Genomic DNA, 14,504 nt, shown 5'->3' on the forward strand with positions numbered 1-14,504 from the left:
AACGGTAAAAGAGGCATAAAAATCCACTGAAGAGAACTCATTAAAAAGCAGAATTGGCCAAATAGAAAAAGAGGTTAAAAAAAAATTCATTAATGAAATAGCAGATCAAAGAATTGGATGGGCAACTAAAAAAATAACAATAAAACTTGAGGAAAAAAAAACCAAATTAAAAATCTCCAATTAAACAGCAATTTGGAAATCCTGAAAATCAAAGGAGAGATTAATAAAACTGAAAGTAAGAAAATGATTTAGCTAATAAATAAAAGTAAGAGCTGGTTTTATGAAATAAAAACACAGAACAATAAAATAGATAAAGCATGAGTTAATTTGACTTTTAAAAAATAAGAAAACCAAATTACCAGTATCAAAAATGAAGAGTGAAAAGAGCAAATTAAAATAATTAGTAGGAAATATTTTGCCCACTTGTATGCCACCACATCTGACAATCTAAGTGAATCAGATGAATGTTTACAAAAATATAAATTGTCTAAATTAACAGAAGAAGAAATAAAATACATAAATAACTTTCTAATCCAGGACATTTCCAAAAGACTCCTAATATGCTTTCCACATCCAGAAAAAGGAACTATGGAATCTGAATGCAGATTAAAGCATGCTATTCTCACTTTATTTTTTTCAATTTTGTTCTTTCTTGAGGTTTTTCCCTTTTGCTTTGATTCTTCTTTCACAACATTACTAATGTGGAAATATGTTTAACATGATTTTACATATCTAACCTATATCAGATTGGTTGGTTTTGGGGAGAAGGGGGAGAAAAATTTGGAATTTACCATTTTTTATCTATCTAAAACTATCAGTGAGTATTATCTGTAGTGGGTATAAACTAGAAGTCTTCCCAGTAAGATCAGGGATGAAGCAAGGATGCCCATTATTGCATATTGTACTAGAAATGTTAGCTATAGCAATAAGACAAAAATAAATCAAAAGAATTGGAATAGGCAATGAGAAAACAAAACTATCTTTGCAGATGACATGATGGTATACTTAGAAAATCAACTAAAAAACTAGTTAAAATAATAACTAGAGCACAGTTGTAGGATATAAAATAAACCTGCAAAGAAAGATAGAAAGAGAAATTTCATTTAAAATTACTGCATATATTTTAAAATACTTGGGAGTCTACCTGCCAAGGCAAACCTAGAAACTGTCTGGACACGATTCTAAAACACTTTTCACACAAATAAATTCAGATCCAAATAATTGGAAAAATATTAATTGCTAATGAGTAAGTTGAGCCAACATAATAAAAATGATAATTCCACCCAAATTAGGTTACTTATTCAGTGCCTTACCAATCAAACGATGAAAGAATTATTTTATAGAACTAGAAAAATTCATCTGGAAGAACAAAAGGTCAAGAATATTAAGAGAATTGATTTAAAAAAATGTGAAGGAAGGTGGCTTAGCAATACTAGTTTTCAAGCTGTATTACAAAGCAATAATTATGAAACCAATCTGGTACTGGCTAATGTAATGATTGGAATGATGCCACCTACTGGAGATTTACTGTAGAAAAGCTCCGCCATGAGGTGAACGTCTCTGAAGGCAAGACCATACGTCTTTCCTTTGACATCAGGCAGTGACGTTTGCTGGTGGGAGAAGAAGGGGGAGCTTGGCACTCTGACTCACTCTCTTTTTGTGTAGACTCTGGTAGAGAGTGAAGCCAGGAATGCTCTCTCCCTTTAATAGATAGATGAATCTAGGCCTTTCTCTCTCTCTTTACCAAATTCTTATTCTCCTTAATAAATGCTTAAAAGTCTAACTCTTGATAAAGCTTATAATTTATTGGTGACCACTCGTTAGATATTTTAGACAAACTAGCTAGAATTTTAGCCTTAACACTAAGAAATGGAATAGTGGGAAAATTGGGACACTAATGCATTGTTGGTATTGTGAATTGATCCAAACATTCTGAAGAACAGTTTGGAACTACACCCAAAAGAGTATAAAACTGTGCATACCTTTTGACCCAGCAATACCACTTCCAGGTCTGTATCCCAAAGAGATCAAAGAAAAAGGAAAATAATATGTACAATATGGCAAAGAATTGGAAACTAAGGAGATGCCCATCAGTTGAGGAATGGCTGAATGAGTTGTGGTATATGATTGTGATGGAATACTCTTGTGCTATAAGAAATGATGAACAGTATGCTCTCAGAAAAACCTGAGAAGACTCATGAACTGATGCAAAGTGAAGTGAGCAGAACCAGGATAACACTGTACACAGTAACAGCAATATTGTACAATGATCAATTGTGAATGACTTGGGTATTTTCAGCAATACAATGACCCAAGACAAGGGCTTTTGAAGAAAAATACATACACCTGCAGAAAAAGAACTGATTGAATCTGAATGCAGATTGAAGCATACTTCTTTTTGCTTTCTTTATTTTATTTTTTAAAACTGTTTTCTTTTGTAACATGGCTAATATGGAAGTAAGTTTTGCATGACTACACATATACAATCCATATTAAATTGCTTGATTTCTTAAGGAATGGGAAGGAGACAGAGGAAGGGAAAATAAATTTTTTAATTCTGGCTATTCATATTCTTTGACCATTTGTCAATTGGAGAATGGTTCTTATAGATTTAAATCCGTTCCTTATATATCTTGGAAATGAGACTTTTATCAGTGAAGGTTCTTGCAAAGATTTTTTTTTTTCCCACAGTTACCAATTTCTGTGAAGTATTTTCATGAAGAGTTCTATAAGAGGACTTCCACAGTGGAGCCAAGATGGTGGAGGAAGGGCAGTGAACTCTCAAACTCATGACATGATTGCTCCAAAAAACATAGAACATATGCCATAGGACAATTCCTGGAGCAGCAAAACCCACAGAAAAATGTGTTGAAATCATCTTCTAACCAAGGACAGCTTGGAAGGTCAGAAGGAGGGAGCTGCTGTGCTGAGACAGGAGTGGAGCCCAACCCCACAGTCACCCTGACACAGATCCAGTCCCAGGAAGGCCTCACCAGAGAAAGAGACTCCCCCAGAGCTTCTCAATCAGCTGCAGCACCAGTGTCATCTGGAACTAAGCTCACAGTCTGGTGAGAGCACTGAGTCCTTGGCAGGGGGGAGACTACAGGGGTCTATGCTGGTGCTGAAGCAGAACTTGGGTTTTTTACCCCTACTGGGAACCAGGAGGTAGGCTTAAGTGGCACTGGCCCAGGTACAGGCTCCTCGGAGCTGATAACCACAACACACAAAGCTGCTTGATTAGCAAATTGGTCTGGGGTTATCTAAGGACCAGGGAACAGGCCAGGCAAGTGAAGAACCTGCTCCTCCTTAAATCATACCACCTGGGACCTCCTGAAGCTTGGCATAGTGCAGCCTGGAAACAGTGCCCCACTTTAAGGAGCTAAAAGTCAAGTAAAAGAAAGGCAAAATGAGCAGACAGAGAAAGGTGAGGACCATAGAAAGTTTCTTTAGTGACAAGGAAGATCAAGGTACACCCTCAGAGGAAGATGTCAACATCAGGGCCCCTGTATCTAAAGCTTCCAAGAAAAATATGAATTGGTCTCAGGCCATAGAGGTGCTCAAAAAGGACTTTGAAGATAAAGTTAGAAAGATAGAGGAAAAAATGGAAAGAGAAATGAGGGTGATGCAGGAAAGACATGAGAAAAAAGTCAACAGCTTGAAAAGCCAAATTGGCCAAATGGAAAAGGAGGTACAAAAGCTCTCTGATGAAGATAATTGCCTAAGAATTAGGATTGAACAAATGGAAGCTAGTGACTTTATGAGAAACCAAGACACAATAAAGCAAATCCAAATGAATAAAAAATAGAGGGCAGGGGGCAGCTAGGTGGCGCAGTGGATAAAGCACCAGCCCTGGATTCAGGAGTACCTGAGTTCAAATCCAGCCTCAGACACTTGACACATACTAGCTGTGTGACCCTGGGCAAGTCACTTAACCCACATTGCCCCACCAAAAATTTTAAAAAAAGAGGGCAATGTGAAAGATCTTCTTGGAAAAACTGCTGACCTAGAAAATGGGTCCAGGAGAGATAATTTGAAAATTATTAGTCTACCTGAAAATCATGATCAAGGAAAGAGCTTAGACATCATCTTCCAAGATATTCTCAGGAAAAATTGCCCTGATATTCTAGAAGTAAAAGGTAAAATAGAAATTGAAAGAATATACCAATCACCTCCTGAAAGAAATCCCGAAAGGAAAAGTCCTAGGAATATTATAGCCAAATTCCAGAGCTCTCAGGTCAAGGAGAAAATATTGCAAGCTGCCAAAAAGAAAGGAATCAAGTACTGTGGAGCCCCAGTCAGGATAGCACAAGATCTAGCAGCCTCTACATTAAACGAACAGAGGGCACAGAATATGATATTCCAGAGGGCAAAGGAACTGGGATTATAACCAAGAATCACCTACTCAGCAAAACTCAGCATTATCTTTCAGCAGAAAAAATGGGACTTTAATGAAAAAAAAGACTTTCAGATATTTGTGATGAAAAGACCTGAACTGAATGGCAAATTTGACTTTCAAATAGAAGACCCTAGAGAACCATAAAAAATTGGAGTTGGGGGACATACCTGGGGTCATGCAGTGGGTGACTGTCTTGTGTCTGATGCCGGATTTTACCTGGGGTCCCCCTGGGTCCAGGGTGGATGCTTTGTCTACTGTGTCACCTAGCTGCCCCATGATGACATCTTTAGGGTTAAATTGAGGGGTGAGGGGAATGCACTGGGGGAAGGGGAAGGGCAGAGGTAGCATGGGGTGAAATCCTACATGAGAGAAACACAAAGGGTCTTATGGAGTGGTGGAAGAGATGGGGGAGGAGCAGGGCAGTAAATGAATTTTATACTTAGGCTTAAAGACCTTAAATTCATCAGAGTTGCCTCAAGGAGGGATTCACACACACACACACAATTGGGTGGAGTAATCTATTTAATCTGGGCAGTAAATGAACCTAACACTCATCAGAATTGGCTCAAGGAGGGAATAACATACACACTCAATTGGGTGGAGTAATCTCTCTAACCCTGCAGGGAAATAGGAGGGGAAGGGGATAAAGAGAGGGGAAAAGAAGGAAGGGCAGATTGGGGGAGGGGACAGACAGAAACAAATCCCTTTTAAAGAGGGATAGGTTAAAAGAAGATAGATAATAGAGGAAATATCATGGGGAAGGGAATAGGATGGAGGGAAACAGTTAACAATACTAATCATGAAAAAGGGGAAAGGGGGCAAATTGTACAAAAAATATTTATAGCAACTCTTTGTGGTGGCTAAGAATTGGGAACCAAGGGAATGTCCATCAGTTGAGGAATGACTAAAGGAGCTGTGGTATATGATTGTAGTGAAATGGTATTGTGCTATAGGAAATGACAAACAGGATGATCCCAGAAAAACCTGGAAAGATTCGTATGAACTGATGCATAGTGAAGTGGACAGAGCTAAGAGGACATTGTACATAGTGACCGCAGTGTTGTTCTGTCAGCAATTGTGAATGACTTAACTACTCTCAGCAGTACAATGATCCAAGATAATATCTAATGAAGGAAGCATACTATCCACTCCCACAGAAAGAATTGATAAAAAGAGCACTTGTGGATTATACATATATAACCTGGTTGATGTCTTGTGGAGGGGGGAGGAAAGGGAGGGAGGGAGAAAAATTTGGAACTCTAAGTCTTATGAAAATGAATGTTGAAAACTACTATTACATGTAACTGGAAAAAAATAAAATAAACGTTTGTTGCAAAGAAAAACAAAGTTCTATAAGATTTGTAGTACGAGTGTTTTTTATAATGTAATATATATGTAAGTAATCAATCTCAGAGAGGTTAAGTGACATGCCCTTCTGGTCACACAGCTAGTAATTGTGGAGCTAGGATTCAAATCCAAGTCTCCTGACTCAAAGTCATTGTAATATACTGTTTCAGAGACTTAGGTGAACTGATTCATCTTGAAGTGAGCAGAACCAGGAGAACATTGTACACAATGACAACAACATTGTTCATTGAAGAACTGTGAATGACAGCTATTCTCAGCAATACAATGATCTAAGACAATCCTAAAGGACTAATGATGAAGCATACTATCCCCCACCAGAGAAGGGATATTGATTGAACACTGAAGCATGCTATTTCTTACTTTCATTATTTTTCTTTTATTTGAGTTTTCTTATACAAAATTACTAATACGGAAATATTTCTCATAATTGCACATGTATAACCTAGAACTGATTGCTTACCACCTCAGGGAAGGGGGAAGGGAAGGGAGAGAAGGAGGGATAAAATCTGGAATTCAAAACTTTAAATAAAAATGTTTATAAAATTTAAAAAACACGCTGTTTTATCTTTAACATTTAAAATTACTTATGTCAAAAATGACAATGAACCAATTTGCTCTCTATGTACTAAAAGCCTATTGAGCCTAAGAGGTCAAGCATGTACTCTACATTGCTTTTTAATTTCATTCTTGATTGATTTTCCTAGAAATCTGTGTTTCTGAAAGGTTTGGGGGATACTGAGTATTTTTTCTTTGACCATATCATAGTTTAGTAATTGTATCCTTATGTTTTTCTTTTTTTTGGTAATTGTGTTCTTATTGATCCAACTGAAATGATTTATCATCCAAGAATATTTGTTCCTTGATACTGTATATTGTTTTCAGAACTTCAAAACAAAATGTATGAAGTAGACGGAGGGAAGCAATTAAAAAAGTAAATTTGACTATAAATGTCTGGTAAGATACAAAGATACAAAGTAGCATGATTATATACCCTCCCCAACTACTTGGGTAATAACATATATTTAAATCAGTTGCCCTCTAAGTGTTGGTTCTTTATGAACCTCTGAAATAAATTTGTCTAGCATTTAAAGGAAATCATCCCTTTAAAAATGTTGAATTTATTTCCTTCCTTTTATAAACGTGTTTTCTTTAAACATTGGCTTCCTTTTTATGTCTTTCATGCTCCACTTTGAGCAGATTAGAAGATAAAATGACTAAATGCGGTAACTCCTTTTCCAGCTGCTCCTCACACAATTATAATTCTCTCATTCTTTTTCTCTTTATATGCTCTAATTGTTTTGCCAGGTGCAAAATGCTCTCAGTGGGGTAAGCTGTTAGTGTTCCAATGCAACTGTGTTAGATTATATGTTGGCTAGATTATATATTATGTTTGAGCTTTCTGCAGATGATATTTTAAAAATTTGTAATAACATATGAGTGGTGCCATATGATGGCTTAGGCCAAATTCTCCCAGCCTCCAAAAAAAAGTAATAGATTTAAAATAAATGTGTCTATTAAAAATTAAAGCTGTTTTAAAGGCATCTTTTTTTAATCATATGAAGTGGCATATTACATTAATAATGGAAATATTTTTATAATAAAACTGGTGGACTTTTTTTCTTTTCAACAATTTTTTTAAAAAATTAAGCTTCAGGAAAATGTCCTACTAATACTATATATACTATTATTTGTTTATTAGGTGCCTACTATATGTTAGGCACTGTGTTAAGTGCTAGGGATACAAAGAAAGACAAAGGGCAGTCAAGGAGCTCACATCACTTTAACAGTTGTTAAAATGATGAAATTTCAGATATTAAAAGCACCAATTAGTGTTAACAGTATTCTGTTTCTGGCTACAAATAACCTATTTCTGACTCCTGCCAGAAGAAAATCTACTAAAAAAGTCCCTGGTGACTTTGAAGAATTATTTTGTGTATATAAGCAGGTGGATTTTTCTGACATGCCACAATTTAAGGTTCAATTATTTAGTAATTTTAATTACTTGATTTTTATTATTTAGCTATTTTAATTACTTTAATTTTGTTTTATTTTATATTTTAATTGATTGTTGTATTTATATTTAATTAATTATTATATTACAGCCCTGAAGTAGTTATGTATAACCAGGACCGATACTTAGAGTTTCTGTTTACATAGGGAAATCTGTTTTTACCTCAATGTCTGTGCTGAAAAAGATGATCTACTACAGCTTTATTTCTAGTTCTCACTTATTTTCTGGCTTCTCTTTACTTCCGCATTAGTAAAACACTTATTCCAGTTCCATAAACTCCATTCTTCCTATCCACTCATGCCATCATGGGTTTTTTCCTGTTTCCATTTCTTTCACTTTAATAGGAAGGTGGGTCCAAGGCTCCAGCTTAATTTATCCTGTTCACTGCTGTGGTCTACTTGCAAATATATACTATAATCTCAGTTATTATTTCCTTGGGCAAATATAACTTGGATAAAAAGATTCATTTGTCTCATAAAGGAAATAGGTAGCTATTATAGGTCAAAGCACAAAGTATTGTTCTTTTATTTCAATCAATAGGTTATCTGCTACAGATGTATCATGCAAACTTACACTTATAAGTGGTCTTCAAGGTAGCCTAAAGAAGAACACATTAAATATTGTTAATGGCATAGTGAGCCAGGATCATAGTATATTCACATCTTAGAGGCTGCTGAGCAAAAGCTCTTTTCATGATTTTAACAGCCTTGTGAATGGAGATAGAATATAGAAAAGTTTGACATGCAGAAATCAAAGAGGATCCTACATTTTGGACATAAAAGAAAGGGGAAATGGTGTTTAGCACAGAAGAAAATTATTTTTAAAAGAAGAAATGTTATAAAAACTAAAATGTCTACTTGGAAAAAAAAATATCCCTCTTCTCTCCCAGTACCGTGGTAAAGTAGAAGCAGCACTAGAGCAAAAGTCAGATTCCAAATCCATCTACCTCTCTAGGACCTTATCTATGACAGCCTAGATAAATCACTCTATCCCTACCAGCTACATAGGCTTAAATCAGATAATCTGTGTGAAAGTATTTTGTTAAACGCTAAAAAAACTAATGTAATACAGCCTCCAGTCTTGTAAAAGTTAAGACATTCTCATCCTGCATTATTAAAATTATGGTTTGTCGTTATTATATTGAATATTTATAATTTTCAAACATAAAATAATTTGATGTTTCCATTTCTACATTCTTATCAGGTTTTTTTTGTTGTTTTATTCAGCTGGTCACCTGACTTTTGAATGCCGTAATTTTCTCCGAGTAGACCCCAAAAGAGACATAGTTTTAGATGTCAGCAGCACAAGTAGTGAAGACAGCGAGGAAGAGGCTGAGGAGCTCAATAAATTGCAGACTTTACCTGAGAAAAGTAAGCAAAACATTTCAGAGATCATACAAAGTAAGCTTTTGTAATGTTTCAAGTATTTGTTTATTTTGTGCATAATTTGTCATAATATTAAAGCCGCTTTACTGCTGGGGGAAAAAAGACCATCAAGGAAATATCTGAAAGTACTAACCCATATACCTACTTTCCCAACTCCATAAAGTCTTTTGTAGGAATAACTTGAACATTTTCATCTAGAATGCCCTTGATGAAGGTATGAGTGGAACCAGCAGGCTTTCACAAATAATAGTTTATAGTAGAACACATCTTTATAGTTATAGTTGACTGAAAGCTGAAGAGAATGATTTCACTATACTTATTATTTGATGACTATAAAAAATATTTAAATCAAAAAAGCATGCCTCCAACCAAGTATCTGTCTTGCATATGTTAATATCATACAAGATTCCTAAAAAGATAATATAACAAAAATAATTTTATCTACTGTTGTTTTCTTGGTCTCAGCTAGTGAGATTATTTACAAAGTAAGACAGGATAAGTACTTTAATCAGCTTTGACCAAATAGTAGCTAATCATTTTTTGCAGATGGATGGATGGATAAATCAATCTTGACAATGTATTAAAACACACAAAAATGCCATTTGAAGGAAAAAAAAAATTTGATGGAACCTCTTATCCATCCTTGACACATTTCTAGCATTATTGATCAAGGGTAGAAAATCAGGGGAAACATGCTTTAGTGGAAAGAATCCTGGAATAAGAATAAGAAAACCTGGATTTTAGTAGAAAGAACCGAGGTATCATTCCCCTGATCCAGATTTGAGCCCTAACTCTGAAATTTAGCTGAGTAGCAATAGGCAAACTAATTAACCTCTCTAAACCTCAGGATCTCCATCTGTAAAATGGAAATAATAATTATAATACCTACTTCAAAGAGGCATTGTGAGAAAAAATTTTAAACCTTAAAGAATTCTACACACATAAGCTGTTGTTATTATGTATATTTAATCTTCCTGAGTGTTAGTTTCTTCAGCTATAAAATGAAAATACTACTACCTGCTTTCACTGTGATGGACAAATGAATTATATATATGCAAATACTATGTTTATCTCCATTATATTAATAATAATGTACCTTAGAATATTCAATGAGTATTTCTTCCACTGGTGCAGATTACAACCCACCTGAGCCTTATCATCTGCAACTTGGGCCACATCCTCTTGCAAATTCTTTGTGGAGAAGTCTACACAACCTGATAGAAGCCTCCCTCTAAGGCTCTTGACCAGTGTAGCAAGAAAGTTGTTCATTGGTTATCCCTAATTCTTTGAACATGACCAGCCCACTTCCTTTTCAGGATCTCTTTAATGGACTGTTTTCTTTTTTTTCTTTTCTTTTTTTTTTTTTTGCGAGGGGGGGGATGGAGGGGTGTAGTCATCCCCCTTTATCTACAATCTACTCATGCCCACCAGGCCTCTTTCCACTGTCCTTTGGAAGACCTGTCACTAAGTTGTCTAAGACTGGCATTCATGGCATCAGAGCATCACTGGAAGAGTATTGTCATTAAAAAAATTGGGCTCTGTTTCAGGAAAAAAAGTGCCATTCAGATCTCTCTGCAGTTTTTCAGTCTCTACAGTATCCACACTTTGATGGAATCAGCACCATCCCCATGCTATCTACCACCAGGAATACCCAGGTGACCCTCAGAATATCCCTCTTCAGTTTGGACTCAGGGCTACACATTTTCCATGACCAGGACAGATACGTTTTGTAAGCCTGCATTTCCTAATTTCATATTCCACTGGATATTAATAATTAGAAATTCAAAGTCATTTCATTGCCTCTTTTAAGGAATCTTACATGATTTTTAACATGAGATACCCTTTTTTTGCAGTGGCATCCATAAGGCAGCATCTTACTCTATTGAGGCAATTTTTTTATAGTCAGCAAATTAGTGAATGCTATGGGACCTTGAATTCTCTTCACCCTTTGTGACTATAAAGAGGTGGTATGCTCTAGAATATTATTTCCCAAAACTTGCCTGTCCATTGTGTCATACTTTCTTCATCAAGCACACCTTTGAGATATAGATAGATAGATAGATATTTAGATAGATAGATATATAAAATAGATATATAAATTTTTCAGGGATAAGAAAGTTATGTAGTTGTATGGGTCAGTAGTTAATGTTTGAAGAAGATGAATATCTAATTATTTTTCAAATACTTCACTATCCTCCCATTTTTCAATTATGAAAATTAATCCCTCAACTCAAAATCATGTTGCCTCTAGCATGGGCTTCCTCTATGAGCATTTGGTCTGGTCTAGATGCTTGGCCCATCTTTATTTCCTCTAGTAACATTTTACTTTCCTCTTATAGTATATCAGGGACTATGATGTTAGCCTATGTAGGCTCCATTATTATTGATGCAGGGAAATGACTTATTATAGTAATATTGATAGATCTTTTCCATTGTTTCATTTGTTGTCCTTCTAGTTTCATCCATAAAAGTTTGCAAGGATAATCCAGCTTCATTGGATCTCTTGCCAAGCTTTTTAAAATTTTATTTTCCCCATCATACCTATTTGCTGTTTTATGAAGCAATACTGGTTGAAATCTACCATCCTCCTCTAGGATTTTTTTAAAAGTCTATATTCTGGGGGCAGCTAGGTGGCACAATGGATAGAGCACTGGCCCTGGAGTCAGGAGGACCTGAGTTCAAATCCAACCTCAGACACTTGACACTTACTAGCTGTGTGACCCTGGGCAAGTCACTTAACCCCAATTGCCTCACCAAAAACAAAACCAAAAAAAGTCTATATTCTGAACTGAATTTTGTACTTGACTGCCTAATATTTCTTTTTGCCAAAGAGATGAGGTACCTTCCAGATGCTTGGCACTGTGTTAGGTGCTTAGGATACAAATACAAAGAATGAAACAATCCCTACTATCAAGGAAGCTGATAGATGAGTTGGAGCTGTTTCAGTTATCACTTCACATCTTCTCGTTTTTATTCTTCTAATCTGATGTTGATTTTGGTCTTTTCCTCTAACAAGTAGATGGTCTAACTCTGAGCAGACAGATGATTTAAAAATAATTCCCAATTGGTAGTCAAGACATAATCAATATAATTTCTTGTGGTATTATTTTGTGCTTGTCACGTCTAGCACCTCCCAAGTTTCTTCTCAAAGTATTCCCTTTCTATAGATAGAAGGCTTCTGTAGTCTTGTAGACTGTAATCTATAAACCTTTGGTCTCTTGTTTCTTACTCCTGAGTCATGTTTTCCAGCATACTTTTAACTGCCTTCCTCTATACTCACCTTATATTGAAGGCAGAAAGTATTAAAGTTCACACTGAATCAGTTTAAGAAATTCATAGCATTAATTGACATCCTTATTTTCTTTAACATATAGTTGTGAATCATCTACATTCAGTCTTATTTTATACTACTTCCTTTCATGTACTCTCTAATCCAGTTAAACTGGCCTGCTGGCTGTTTGCTGCACACACCATTACTTCACTTAGCTCCATGCCGTTGCCATAGGCTGCTTTCCATTTCTGAAATGCACTGTTTCCTCATCACTTGGAATCCCTACCTTCCTTCAGGAGACAGTTCAGGTACCACCTTCTACAAGAAGGCTTTGCTATTTTTCTGCCCCAAGCCCAACCTATTCCCTCTTAAGATTACTTTGTATTATATGTACTTTTCATACTTATCCTTATATGTTCCTCCTCTACTCCCCTCCAGAATATAAATTCTTTGTGGTCAAGGGCTAGGGTTTTGTTGTTGTTGTTTTTGTGGCCATAGTACCTAGTATAATGCCATGCACATAGTGTAACACTTAAATATTTATGGAAGTTAATTTAATGGAATAATCTTCACATGGTCTTTTTATAATTGCCTATCATGAGTATTTCAAGGCAGGATTACCATTAAATGATGTTTCTTTTTGCCATTGTACTTCCAATAAAACCATTTCTTCCAACTTCTTTATTTGCCTTCCTATGATTGGGTGAACTTTAGCTAGTCGCTTTATCTCCTGGAACCTCATTTTCCTCCTTTGTGAATGAGGGAGTTGGACTGGATAGTATCTGAGGTCGCTTCCAGCTCTGTATGTATAATACTGTTCCCTGTGAGCCATCCTTCCACTTAGCTTCACTTTCTTTTTTGTTTTTTGGTTTGATTTAAAACACTGTCAACTTTGTTATGATTCGGTTCCTCTAGCAGTATGTCCAGTCACTTGTATTGGTCAAGGAACTTTCATTTAAGTTCATTTTTATAGACCAGCTAAAATCTATGCGATTCTTAACATTCTTGCCCCCTTTCCTACCATTTTCCCTAAGAGAGTTGCCATAGCTAAATAATTCATCATCTATTGGCCAGCCTAGTTAGCTCAGCTGTTCCTCAGAAAGCAGATATAGCTTGTTGCCAGGATCATCTCCAACATGATAAAGAGTTTGTGTAGTTGTACTGCTCAACAATTGAACAAATGTTAAGTATTTACTATGCATAAGACATTGTTCTAGGTGCTGGAGTTAGTTTAGATTCAATAGTGGAACTAAATGAGACACTTGTAGTACACTAACAGTTAACTTTTAAAAGGAGCCAAGAGAGGGGAAGGGTATTCAACAAAGATAATCAATGAAGATAACACACTGATTCAGGTGAATGAAGCTACCTGATGTTAGTCATAGTATTCTTTCAGCATCTGAAAACATAAAGGGAGGGAGCTGGAACTCCTTATAGACATTTGTACTCTGGCAACCAGCAAGCCACATCAGCATCCTAAGTCACTCCCCTTAGCCAATCAAATGTCAAGGAAAATTGCAGTACCTCTTAAGGAAAAGAACTGCCCTGACCTGCACTGGTTAGAGTCTTGGGAAAGCTAGCCCAGCCTACATGGCAGAGCCCTAGGAAATATTGCTTCTATTACAGATGTTAACTCAATTCTATACTCAATAGAAAAGGAATCTTAAAATGGGATTTTAAATTTTGATTCTAAGCAAAAATTAGAAAAACCTATTATAGACACCTGAGAAAGCCAAGACAATTATCTTATTTAGGCCAGGAGAGATTTGTGTGTTAGGAAGTTGTGTCAGAAAAAATTATAAGCCAAGAAGAAATAATGAGGCTATAGCAGTACAGTATGATAGGAATTTTAAAGTGAAATCTGTGGCTTTGGGGTTTATTTATATTTCTTTCTCCAAGAGAAAAAAAACTGGCTGTAATGGAATATATTACATTGGGTAAAAATAATCTCCATTGTGCTGCTTAGAAAAATATTTTCCATCTTTTTCAGTTTGTTGAGTTATTGAAAATGAGAGAACTGAAGGGAGGGTCAGCTAAGGATAACCATCTCAAAGTTTGCTTATCCAAAGTATT

The 14,504-nt window shown here is 35.8% G+C and overlaps 1 protein-coding gene across 1 annotated transcript in view; it reads left to right on the forward strand.

Annotated features, from left to right (window-relative positions):
- The window catches only part of SREK1IP1 (SREK1 interacting protein 1), a 50,801-nt gene that overhangs the window by 18,651 nt on the left and 17,646 nt on the right, over positions 1–14,504 (forward strand). Inside the window, exon 3 of the mRNA XM_043975447.1 lies at positions 9,002–9,145. Coding sequence (XP_043831382.1) covers positions 9,002–9,145 — 144 coding nt within the window. The remainder of the gene's footprint in view (positions 1–9,001; positions 9,146–14,504) is intronic.

The sequence above is a fragment of the Dromiciops gliroides genome, chromosome 1 (assembly GCF_019393635.1).
Source record: "Dromiciops gliroides isolate mDroGli1 chromosome 1, mDroGli1.pri, whole genome shotgun sequence".
NCBI classification, from domain to species: Eukaryota; Metazoa; Chordata; class Mammalia; order Microbiotheria; family Microbiotheriidae; genus Dromiciops; species Dromiciops gliroides.